At 41.1% G+C, this 13,340-nt stretch overlaps 1 protein-coding gene across 1 annotated transcript in view; it reads left to right on the top strand.

Annotated features, from left to right (window-relative positions):
• LOC134341060 (26S proteasome non-ATPase regulatory subunit 11) overlaps positions 1-13,340 on the top strand; it is a 184,021-nt gene that overhangs the window by 161,224 nt on the left and 9,457 nt on the right. Inside the window, exon 10 of the mRNA XM_063038808.1 lies at positions 3,976-4,101. Coding sequence (XP_062894878.1) covers positions 3,976-4,101 — 126 coding nt within the window. The remainder of the gene's footprint in view (positions 1-3,975; positions 4,102-13,340) is intronic.

Genomic DNA, 13,340 nt, shown 5'->3' on the forward strand with positions numbered 1-13,340 from the left:
ATCTCGGCCTGAAACGTCGACTGTACTTCTTCCAATAGATGCTGCCTGGCCTGCTGTGTTCACCAGCATTTTGTGTGTGTTGCTTGAATTTCCAGCATCTGCAGATTTCCTCATGTTTGCTCCTTCCTGTATGTCAATTTGTCAGCACCTTTGATTCAGCCGACAGCTGGTGTTATCAGCAAAATTAAATACGACATTGGAGCTGTTCTTAGACACATGATAAAATGAGCAGAGAGCTAAGCACTGTGGTGCAGCTGTGATGATGGTGATTGTGGAGGAGATGTTGTTGCCAATCCGTACTGACTGGTGTTTATTGCACAGGAGGTGTCAAAGCCAAGGTTTAGGAGCTTACTGAGTAGTTTTGAGGGTATCATAGTGTTCAACACTGAATTGTAGTCAATGACGTGCATCTGCAGTATGCATCTTCATTGTCCTGATGTTACTGAACTGAGTGAAAATTTAATGAAATTGCATCTGCTGTAGACCTGTTGTGCTGATAGGCAAATTGGAATGGATTCTAGTCACTCCTCAGACAGATATTAATATATTCATTGACCAACTTCTCAAAGCTCAGTCATCACAGTAGATGTAAGTGTCAGTGGATGATAGTCACTGAGGTAGATTACTGTGTTCTTAACGGGCAATAGTATGATTTATGCCTCCTTGACGCAGGTTAGTTGAAGAAAAAGATGGAAAAAACAACCAGATGATTAGCACAGTACTCAGCCAGGCACACCTACTGGACCTGATGCTCTCTGTCTTTACACTGTCCTGAAGGATGCTCTCACTTTGGCCTTAGAGACCAAAATCAAAGAGTGTGTCTGGAAGTTCCTAAAAGTGCCTCTATATTATGTCAGTTAAAGAGAGACATTCAGTTCATCTGGGAGCAAGATCTTCTTTATTTTGTTTGTTTGGCTTGATGGGCAGTGATGGCATTGAAGTCTTGACAGCTGTCCATCCTTTTGTGATTCAAGGTTGGTCAGGAATTACCATTTCACATGTGAGATAGCTTTCTGCAGGTCGTACCTAGGCCTTCTGTATCTTCCTGTGTCAAACTTAAATACCATTGATCTAGCCCTGAGCAGATTGCAGATCTTTTGTTCATTCACGCTTTGTTTGGGGAAGGCTTTAAATAACTTAGTCCCTTTATAAAGTCAGTGACAACCATGGCATATTCACTTAGGTTCACAGATAATTCCTTGAATATGGTCTACTCCTATGTGTTTCATGTCCACCTCTTGTTGAACTTACACTGCTGCCTTGATCTTTAGCTTCTGCCTCTATGAAGGAAGGAGAGCAACCAGATAATCAGATTTCCCAAAATGTGATATAGAGTTGGAACAGTAGACGTTCTTGATGGTAGTGCAGCAGTGATCTAGTTTGTCTTGTTCTTTTGTGATATAGGTATGTGTTAATGGTAATTGGGCAGAAATTACATCAAGCTAGCCCTTTTGAAGCCCCCTTTTGCAAACAACAATAGTGTATCCCATTGGCATCAAACAGTATATAAGGAGCCAAAACTGTTCACTGTACTCCAAATGCAGGCTGATCAATGCATCCTTGGTTTTATATTCTGTTCGGCTCAAAATTAATGCTAAAATTGCATTTGCCTGCCTTATAACTGATTCAACCTGCAAGTTAACGTTTAGGGAATCATGCATTAGAATGCTTAAACCCTTTGTATCACCTGTGCAAGTTCATAGCATCCCAATTCTTGTAGTCAGTGTATTGATATATGAAGGTGTTATGTACCCCTAGGGGTCATAGTTTTTATGAACTGTGCTTTCGAAAAGAGAGAGAGAAAGAGCGGGGTCCAACACAGACACTTTGCTATTAAGAGAGAGAGAGAGGCGAAGACTGCTTGGAGATGGTGTTATGGTTTCTCTGCAGCATGTTTACACTTCTGCAAGGACACTGGCAGCTTCTGAGTTCCTACAGAGAGAGAAGGGAGGAGGTACTTGATGGACAGCTGTGTTTACCATGGTGAGGTAAATAGAAGGTCAGATGATAGACTCACAGACACATGGTTTTGGGCACTGGATGAGCTTTGTTGTGTCCACAGAAAGGTGGGTTTTCAGAGGATCGACCAGTGACTGTTGCAGTGTGAAAAGGAAGTGACCGGTGGGGAGTTATTAGTGTGTTCAACCCTCACCTGGGTTGATAATTCCACCAAAGAAGAATGGTCCCCTTGTTCTGGTCACATTCGGTGACTTCTAAAGGATTTTGGAGGACAACAGGAAGATCGGCTGCATCAGCTCACCTGTAGAACTAAACACCTCTCTCTCGCTCCATCACAACTCAACTGAATACCACCAAATGAACTGAACTTTACTCATCACCGTAAGACTTTATCCATTTACCCCTAGGCTTGAAGAAGTTTGATTTCTATATTTCCACACTTTCATACATATAATCTTTGCTAACCTGTTTGATATATCTGAATTTATATTACTGTATTGCGTAGTTATTAATAAATTCCATTAGTTAATAGTAATACTGGACTCCAAAGTGTTTTCCATTTCTGCTGGTTCTTTAACCCATCATGGGGTATGTGACAAAGGCCAATGTGCCAAATAATATTTTTTTGACCTTTTCTACCTGTTACCGCATTTTTAAGGAGTTATGTATTTATATTCCGAGGTCCTTTTGTTCTTGAACATCTAAGATCCCTGTGTCACATTTAAATGTTAAACCATCTGAGGTGTGGAGTGGTTAGATGGCTGTCTGTTTGAAGCAAGCATGATCTGGTAACTATCCATATACGTTTCATCCTTATGATATATATACATCCTTATGATTCCTATTTTTACAAGCATCTGTAAATACTAGCATGGAAGGAAAATACCTTATGTTCAGCGAAATCTCTTGCCCTACAAAAACAGCAAATTTCTTTTTTTTTCGCGTGGACCTGCGTGCATGCGAGTCTCTGCGTGTGCATCCCTGTGTGCTTCCATGATAATGTCTTTTTCATGGCTTTTTTACAAGGTGCAGAGCGAGAGAGAGACTGTAGCGCACCACTGCTCACACAGACATCCTCACAGTATTTTTCCCCTTATTTTACGAGGTCGAGTTGTGATCTCGATACTTGACCCAGCACGGATGGAAAGCATACTTAGGAGCGGACCCAACTGGTTTCGAACCTAGGAACCTCCGCTCCTGGGTCTGGCGCCGATGTCATTGGCGGCCCCAGAACAGTAAATTTCAAAGTAAGTTTACCATAGCCTTGTGATTCATTTTCTTGCAGTTATTTACAGGAAGTTAAATATGTAATATATATAAGCTATTTTATGTATTTATATATATTTTCTTTTTTTGTTATTATTGGATTGTTAGGTTTTGTGCTATATTGGATCCAGAGTAACAATTATTTCATTCTCCTTTACACTTGTGTACTGGAAATGATATTAAACAATCTTGAATCTTGAACAAAGATTGACCAGTGTGCATAAGAAGACAAATTGTGCAATAATAGAAAATTCTGATATTCTGCCCCCGCTCAAGAGTTTTCCCTGTTTTCTAAAGCTAGGCAGAATGATAACTCCAGTCCTGGTGTAGCTGTACTTGAAAGAAGTTTTATTATTCATCAGTGTGTTACAATATCCAAGGAATCAATGTAAAAAGTACTTTTTGACATTCTCGTGAAAGGCACCAATGCAACCTTTTAGGATACTCTCCATTGTGCATTTATTGACATTTTTCAGAACTCTAAGTGACGTGCCAAAAGTATGCAAACTTCTAATAAAGTAGAGGTGCCGTCATGCTTTCTTTGTTTCTTCCATTTGTATGGTGGTGTCAGGGCAAATCCTCTGAGAGGCAATTTAAAGTTTCTGATCTTCTTGATGTTATTAATTTAAAATATCTTTGCCTTTAAAAGTGGCATCAAGCTTCAGGTTTGCTTCACATTATGAATATGTTTTTATTTCTTGACATATACTGGATTCTGTCAGTCAATTTCTGTTATTGTTTGGTTTGCAGGCTTTAACAGATTTCCAGGCAGAGCTGCGGGATGATCCAATCATAACAACACATCTGGCAAAGCTATATGACAATTTACTGGAGCAAAATCTTATCCGAGTGATTGAACCCTTTTCCAGAGTTCAGGTAAAATTGTTTGGTGTGGATGATATAAAAGCCTCATTGTATTACTTGTAGAGCAGTTTTGAGGGACTGTAGTGTTGTATTCTTCCATATTGCTTGAGTAGGTATTTATGGTTGTCAACTGATTTAAAAAAACTATTACTGTAGGTTTTGTTTTGTAACAAGGAGAGATAGAGAGAATAGAGAAGAATACCTAGTGTCAGTTTATATAGTACGATATCTATATTTTCTTGATTTCAGAGGCATTTCATAACAAATTTAGGTAATAGAAATTAATGTAGATGAATACAATGTTTGACATGTCTTTGGATTAGAAAATTTTTTCCAAACTATCCACCCTTTTTTGTGACTGTGATTCTAGTTCAAACACACGATGGAAAGAAAAATTCAATTTAACAGCCTCTAGTGCTATATGAAGTTTGTATATTTTGGTGGGATTACCTCTCCTGGGACAAGCTCACCATTCTAGAATTCAATCTAGTGAATCTTACTGCGTTCCTTTAATTGCAAGCATATTTGATCGAATGCAAGCTGTTTCTACTCTTTTTGTCAAATCCTCTTTATGTAAAGGCCAACTGCCCTCTTAAACAATGTTTAGGTTCTTTTAATATTAAATATTCTACATTTTCAGCATAGTGGTTAACTTTATATAAAACGAAATTGAATGTTCTGAAGAAATATTTAATTAGTGATACTTATCTAATATAAATTTAATAGCTTTAAATACTGATAATGGCATCTACCTAATGTCCAAGCAGCTTGTAGAATAGTTTTATTTCTTGAAGCATCAGCTATAGTTATTGTCCATATTATCAGTCACTAATTAATAATTTATATTGTACCATAACAAAAATCTTAGTAATATTTATGTAGAACTAAGAGAAAATCTGCAGATGCTGGAAATTCAGTAACTGGACAGGAAATACTGGAGGAACACTGCAGTCCAGGCAGTATCTATGGAAAGGAGTACAGTCGACATTTCGGGCTGAGGCCCATGAGCAGGATTGGAGGAAAAAAGATGGAGCATAGAGTTAAAATGTGGGGGTAAAGTAAAGTGTTAGGAAATTGATTTGTGAAAGAGATACAGGGACGGAGAGTGGGAAATCTTAGAGGACAGGGCAGAAGGCCATGAAAAAAAGAAAAAGGGGTTAAGCACCAGATGGGCAGGCAAGGAGTTAATATGAGAGAGGAAAAAGGGGAAGGAGAAAGGTGAAGGTGAGTCCATTACCTGAGGTTCAAAGAAAGGGGCTTCTCTTCTTCCACCATTAACACTGCTGTCAACAGTATCTCTTCCATTTCACGCACATCTGCTCTCACCGCCCTACCAGGAATAGGGACCTCTATTCAGCTACCACCCCACCATCCTCCGCGTCCATCACATAATTCTCTGCAACTTCCACCATTTCCAATGTGCTCCCACCATCAAGCACATGTTTCTCTCCCCCCCCCCCACTTTCTGCTTTCCACAGGGATTCGCTCCCTGTGCAATTTTCTTGTCCATTCATCCCTCTGCCTGATTTCCTATTTGGCCGCTCTCCTTGCAAGCTGAACAAGCGCTACAAATGCCCCTGCACCTCCTCCCTCACTACCCTGGAGAGCCCCCAACAGTCCCAGGTACAGTGACCCTTCATCTGTTGGTATGTCGGGTTTATATAGTGCCTGGTATGAAATTCAACAGAGATTGGGAGGCTGCTTAGTTGAGCACCTCTTCTCTGTCTGCCAATCCAGAAGTCAGCCAGTCTCTATGGAATTGAATAAACAGTCAATGTTTTGGGGCAAGACTCTTTTTCAGCAATGGCAAGGAAAGAGGAAGAAGCCGAGTGGGTGGAGGAATGAAGTGAGGAACTGGGAAGTAATAGGTGGAAAAGGTAAAGAGCTGAAGAAGAAAGGATCTGATAGGAGAGGAAGAGTGGGCAATGACAGAAGAAGTGGGAGGGACGTCATGTAGAGGAGGTGGGCAGGTGAGGGGAAGAGAAATGTTACGAGGAGAGCAAGAGGTGTAATTAAAGAAGGAGGGAGAAAAATGACTGAAAATTGAGGCTATATTATTTGTGTGATCTTCAGTCTTCTGGACAACCAAATTTGCAGCAGGTGCACTGAACTGCAGCTCCTCAGAAAATATTAGGGAGCTGTAGCTTGATGATGATCAATTCATATGGGGAAACTGGGGAGCTAATAGATAGGAGCTACAGAGAGTAGTCATCCTAAATTGCAGGAGGCAGGTTCATTGGTGACTGTAAGGAAAGGGAAAGAAAATGGGTATACAGTGAAGATTACCCTTATAGCTATTTCCCTCAATAATAATTATATCACTTTGGATATGTTGGGGGACCTACCTGGGGAAGCCACAGTGATTGGGACGTGTCACAGTGTCTGGCATTGTGGCTCAAAGGGGCAGGATTGAGCAGAGGACTGCAGTAATGATAGGAGATTCCATACTTAGATGAGTAGACTTGAGATTCTGTAGATGCGATAGAGACAATTGGATCGTGTGTCCCAAGTGCCAGGCTCATGGATGTCTCGGATCCCATCCACAAAATTCTAGAAGGGGGAGGGTGAGCAGCCTGACATCTTGGTACACATTGGCACCAAGGACATAGGTAGGAAAAGGGAGAAGGTCCTGAAGAGGGACCTAGGGAGCTAGGTGTAAAGGCTGAAAAACAGGACCTCAAGGGTAGTAATCTCTGGATTGCTGCCTGTGTCATATGTTACCCCCATAACAATAGGATGATTTAGCAGATGAGTACATGGCTGAGGAACTGGTTTCTCAGTTCTGAGGAACATGGCCAGGGTTTCAGATTTCTGGAACATTAGGATCTCTTCTAGATAAGATGACCTAGAACTGTTTTAAACTAATCTGATAGGAGATGGAAAACAGTGATAAGACTGAGGATGGGGCAGTGTGTAGTGATATTGTCAGGAAGGATTGTTCAAAATTGCAGTCAATGGAATATGTTACACTGTAACGGGGACAAAATCAAAAAAGGTGACAAACAGCACTGAAGTTGTTATCTTTGAATGCACATAGTATACAAAATAAAGCAGATAATCTGAAAGCCTAGTTAAAGATGGTTAGGGCATCACTGAGTCGTGGATTATTGATGGGATCTTAATGTCCAAGTGTACAATTTTATTGAAAGGACAAGCAGAAAGACATAGGGAACAGAGTTGCTTTGTTGGTTAGAAAATGAATTTATATCATTAGAAAGAGGTGACATAGGATTAAAAGCTTTTATAGAAGCATAGAAAACCTGCAGCACAATACAGGCCCTTTGGCCCACGAAGTTATGCTGAACATGTCCTTACCTGAGAAATTACTTAGGGTTATCCATAGCCCTCTGATTTTCTGAGCTCCATGTACATGTCCAGGAATCTCTTAAAAGACCCTATCATATCCGCTTCCACCACTGTCACCAGCAGCCCATTCCACGCACTCACCATTCTCTGAGTAAAAAACTTTCCCCTGACATCTCCTCTGTACTTACTTACAAGCACCTTAAAACTGTCCCCTCTGGTGCTAACCATTTCAGCCCTGGGAAAAAGCCTGCGACTATTCACACGATCAGTGGCTCTCATCATCTTATACACCTCTATCAGGTCACATCTCATCCTCCGTCGCTCTAAGGAGAAAAGGCCAAGTTCACTCAGCCTATTCTCTTAAGGCATGATCCCCAATCCAGGCAACATCCTTGTAAATCTCCTCTGCACCCTTTCTATGGTTTCTACATCCTTCCTATAGTGAGGTGACCAGAATTGAGCACAGTACTCCAAGTGGGGTCTGACCAGGGTCCGATAAAGCTGTAACATTACCTCTCAGCTCCTAAACTCAATCCCACAATTGATGAAGGCAAATGCACTGTATGCCTTCTTAACCACAGAGTCAACTTGCGTAGCAGTTTTGAGTGTCATGTGGACTTGGACCCCAAGATCCCTCTGATCATCCAAACTGCCAAGAGTTTTACCATTAGTGCTATATTCTCCCATCATATTTGACCTACCAAACTGTTACACCTTACACTAATCTGAATTGAACTCCATCTGCCATTTCTCAGCCCAGTTTTTCATCTTGTCGATGTCCCACTGTAACCTCTGACAGTATCCACAACACCTCCAATCTTTGTGTCATCAGCAAATTTACTAACCCATCCCTCCACTTCCTCATCTAGGTCACTTATAAAAATCACAAGGAGAATGGGACGCACTGGTCACCAACTTCCATGAAGAAAATGACCTGCCTACAATCACCCTGTGGGCAAGCTAGTTCTGGATCCACAAAGCAATAACCTCTTGGATGCTATGCCTCCTTACTTACCAAGCTTTGCGTGGGGTATCTTGTCAAATGTCTTGCTGAAATCCATGTACACTATATCTACTGCTCCGCTATCATCAATGTGTTTAGTCACATGCTCAAAAATCAGGCTTGTCAGGCACGACCTGCCTTTGACAAAGCCATGCTGACTATTCCTTATCATATTATGCCTCTCCAAATGTTCATTAATCCTGCCTCTCAGGATCTTCTCCATCAACTTACCAACCACTGAAGTAAGACTCACCGGTCTATAATTTCTTGAGCTATTTCTACTCCCTTTCTTGAATAATGGATCAACATCCACAACTCTCCAATCCTCCGGAACCTCCCATCCTCAGTGATGATGCAAAGATCATTGCCAGAGGCTCAGCAATCTCCTCCCTTGTCTCCTACAATAGCCTGGGGTGTATCTCGTCCCGCCCTGGTGACTTATCCAACTTGATGCTTTCCAAAAGCTCCAGCACATCCTCTTTCTTAATATCTACATGCTCAAGCTTTTCAGTCTGTTATGTCATCCCTACAATTTCCAAAATCCTCTTCCGTAGTGAATACTGAAGCAAAGTACTCATTAAGTACCTCTGCTATTTCCTCAGGTTCAGTATACACTTTTCCACTGTCACACTTGATTGATCCTATTCTCTCACGTCCTATCCTCTTGCTCTTCACATACTTGTAGAATGCCTTGGGGTTTTCATTAATCCTGTCCACCAAGGCCTTCTCATGGCTCCTTCTGGCTCTCCTAATTTCTCTCTTAAGCTCCTTCCAGCTAGCCTTGTAATCTTATAGATCTCTATCATTAACTAGCTTTTTGAACCTTTCGTAAGCTCTCCTTCTTGACTAGATTTACAACAGCCTTTGTACACCACGGTTCCTGTACCCTACCATCCTTTCCCTATCTCATTGGAACGTACCTATGCAGAACTCCGCTCAAATATCCCCTGAACATTTGCCATTATTTTTTCTGTATATTTCCCTGAGAACATCTGTTCCCAATTTATGCTTCCAAGTTCATGCGTAATATCCCTATATTTCCACTGATTCCAATTAAACACTTTCCTAACTTGTCTGTTCCTATCCCTCTGCATTGCTATGGTAAAGGAGATAGAATTGTGATCACTATCTCCAAAATGCTCTCCCACTGAGAGACCTGACACCTGACCAGGTTCATGTTCCAATACCAGATCAAGTACAGCCTCTCCTTTTGTAGGTTTATTTACATGTTGTGTTAAGAAACCTTCTTGAACACAACTAACAAACACCATCCCATCTAAACCCTCGATCTAGGGACATGCCAATCAATATTTGGGAAGTTGAAATCTTGCTCCACAACAACTGTTATTATTACACCTTTCCAGAATCTGTCTCCCTATCTGTTTCTCAATGTCCCTGTTACTATTGGATGGTCTATAAAAAACACCCAGTAGAGTTATTGACCCCTTCCTGTTCCTAACCTCCACCCACAGAGACTCCATAGACTAGTGGTCGCCAACCTTTTTAAGCCCAAGATGCCCTACCTCAACCTCAGTGAAAGGCAAAATCTACCTACTAAATCGTTCAGAGAAAAAACAGCTCAGATTGTACTTCCAATTTGAGGCCTTTTATTTGGGCTAATTGTACTTGAATTACATTAAATGCTTTTGTCAAACTTTCAAATTAATTCAACCAAGAAAACACTGTAACTATCATATCAAACAGGCCATAGCTGTCTTCCTTTAAGAATATTACAATACTTCATACCTTTAATTCTCAGTTTCATTATTTAATTTTATTTCAACATGAAAAATAAATGAATAAAAATTGACTGTTGCACTCAGTGTGATGACTGGGGCTGAATACTTCCTGCTAATTCCCTGAAATTTGACTCATAACTACAGAGAGTCTGAGACAGTCTGTGAGGTGTCTGTCGGTAAAACAGCTCCTGTACTCGATTTAATAATTGATAGTTTGACCCAAAGTAGGCACTGACTTTTAGTGCACATGTGGTGACATGAGGAAACTTCTCCCTGCTGACAAGCTGCCAAAAGTCATCATCCCTTGATCTTGCTTTAAGCTCGATGTCATTTTGCAAATCAGTTATTTTCATTTCAATAGCACTTGGCACACCAAATACGTGATCGGCAGAAATGGATTTGAAATAAATACAGCATTATCTTTCATGGTGTTTAACTCCCCAAAATGCCGATTGAACTCTATTGCCAGTTTGTCTAGGTAAGCACAGTACTGCTCAGGGCGAAAAGCATTCTTTTCCTTGATGGCCTCTTAACACTTCCTCCGAGTTGGGAAAGTGTGTCAGCCTCCCGTTCTTTACATTTGAAATCCAAATACGGAGCTTGGCCTTAAACGCATATACTGCGCTTATCATGTGGGGCAGGTCACAAGATCACAAGACAAAGGAGCAGAAGTAGGCCATTTGGCCCATCGAGTCTGCTCCACCACTCCACCATGAGCTAAACTATTCTCCCATCTAGTTCCAATTTCCAGCTTTTTCCCCATATCCCTTGATAACCTGACTAATTAGATACCTATCAATCTCCTCTTTAAACACCCTCAATGATCGGGCCTCCACAGCTGCATGTGGCAACGAATTCCACAAATCCATGACCCTCTGGCTAAAAAAAATTCTTCTCATCTCTGTTTTAACTGGGTACCCTCTAATTCTAAGACTGTGGCCTCTTGTCTTGGACTCACCCACCAAGGGAAACAGCCATTCCACATCGACTCTGTCCAACCCTTTCAACATTCGAAATGTTTCCATGAGATCCTGTCTCATTCTTCTATACACTAATGAATACAGTCTAAGAGCCGACAAACACTCCTCATATGTTAGCCCCTGGATTCCAGGAATCATCCTCGTAAATCTTCTCTGAACTCTGTCCAACATCAGTACATCCCTTCTAAGATACAGTATTTCAAATGAGGTCTCACCAGTGCCCCATAGAGCCTCATCAACACCTCCTTACTCTTATACACTATTCCTCTTGAAATGAATGCCAACATAGCATTCGCTTTCCTTACTGCCAATACAACCTGGTGATTAACCTTTAGGGTATCCTGCACGAGGACCCCCAAGTCCCTTTGCACTTACGATTTTTGAATTTTCTCCCCATCTGGTAATAATCTGCCCGATTATTTCTTCTTCCAAAATGAACAACCGTATATTTCTCGACATTGTATATCATCTGCCATTTCTTTGCCCATTCTCCTAAACTGACCAAGTCTCTGCAATCTTTCAGTTTCTTCAACACTTCCTGCTCCTCCACCTATCTTGGTGTCATCCACAAACTTAGCCACAAAACCATTTAATCCATAATCTAAATCATCGATATACATTGTAAAAAGAAGTGGCCCCAACACCAACCCCTGCGGAACACCACTAGTAACGGGCAACCGATCAGAATAGGATCCCTTTATTCCCACCCTTTGCTTTCTGCCCATCAGCCAATGCTCCACCCATTCCAATATCTTTCCTATAATTCTATGGGCTCTCATCTTATTAAGCAGCCTCTTATGCGGCACCTTATCGAGGGCCTTTTGAAAATCCAAATACACAACATCCACAGCCTCTCCCCTGTCAATCTTATTGAGATTCCCTTCATGAAACCATGCTGGTTTGGGCCTATCTTGTCATGCACCTCGAGGTATTTCATAACCTTGTCCTTCAGGATCGACTCCAATAACTTTCCCACCACCGATGTCAGACTAATAGGTCTGTAATTTTCTTTTTGCTGCCTCCCCCCTTTCTTAAATAGCGGAACTGCATTTGCGACCTTCCAGTCCTACGGAACCATGCCAGAGTCTACTGATTCCTGGAAGATCATTTCCAATACGTCCACAATCTCCAAAGCCACCTCCTTCAGAACCCGTGGGTGCTCCTCATCTGGTCTGGGAGACTTATCTATTCTTAGTCCGTTTAGCTTCCCAAGCACTTTCTCTCTAGTAATCTTGACTGTACTTAATTCTATTCCCCGAGACCTCTGGCTATCAGGTACATTGCTATTCTCTTCTGCTGTGAAGATTGATGCAAAATACTCATTTAGTTCCTCTGCCATCTCTTTGTTACCCATTATAATTTCTCCAACATCATTTACGATCGGTCCTATATCTACCAGTGTCGCTCTTCATATATTAAAAAAAACTTATTATCCTTTTTTATGTTAATCGCCAACTTCCTTCCATAATTCATCTTTTCTTTCCTAATGACTTCCTTAGTTTCCTTCAGTAAGTTTTTAAAAGTCGTCCAGTCCTCAGTTTTCCCACTAATTTTTGCTTCCTTGTACGCCGTCTCTTTTGCTTTTATTTTTGCCTTAACCTCTCTCGTTAGCCACATTTGTGCCATTTTTCCATTCATGATTTTCTTTTTTTCTTGGAATATATTTTTCCTGCACTTTCCTTATTTCTTACAGGAATTTCATCCAATTCTGCTCTGCCGTCCCTCCATTTAGTTTACTTTTCCAATTGACTTGGGCCAGTTCCCCTCTCATACCACTGTAATTTCCCCTGTTCCACTGAAATATCGATACATCTGATACCAGCTTCTCCTTTTCAAATTTGAAACTGAACTCAATCATATTATGATCACTACTTCCAAGGGGTTCCTTTACCTCCAGCTCCCTAATTGCCTCAGGTTCGTTACACAGCACCCAATCCAAAACAGCCGGTCCCCTGGTGGGCTTATGAACAAGCTGCTCCATTCTACAAACTCCCTCTCCTGAGATCCATTACCTTCCTGACTTTCATATTAAAATCCCCCATAATTATCTTGACATTTTCCTTCTGACAGGCTTTTTCTATTTCCAGCTGCAACTTGTAGTCCACATCCCGGCTGCTGTTTGGAGGCCTATATATAACTGATATTAATGTCCTTTTACCTTTGCCATTTCTTAATCCTACCCATAAGGATTCTACCTCTTCTGATCCTATGTCCCTTTCTGTT

The sequence above is a fragment of the Mobula hypostoma genome, chromosome Y (genome assembly GCF_963921235.1).
Source record: "Mobula hypostoma chromosome Y, sMobHyp1.1, whole genome shotgun sequence".
Taxonomy (NCBI): Eukaryota; Metazoa; Chordata; class Chondrichthyes; order Myliobatiformes; family Myliobatidae; genus Mobula; species Mobula hypostoma.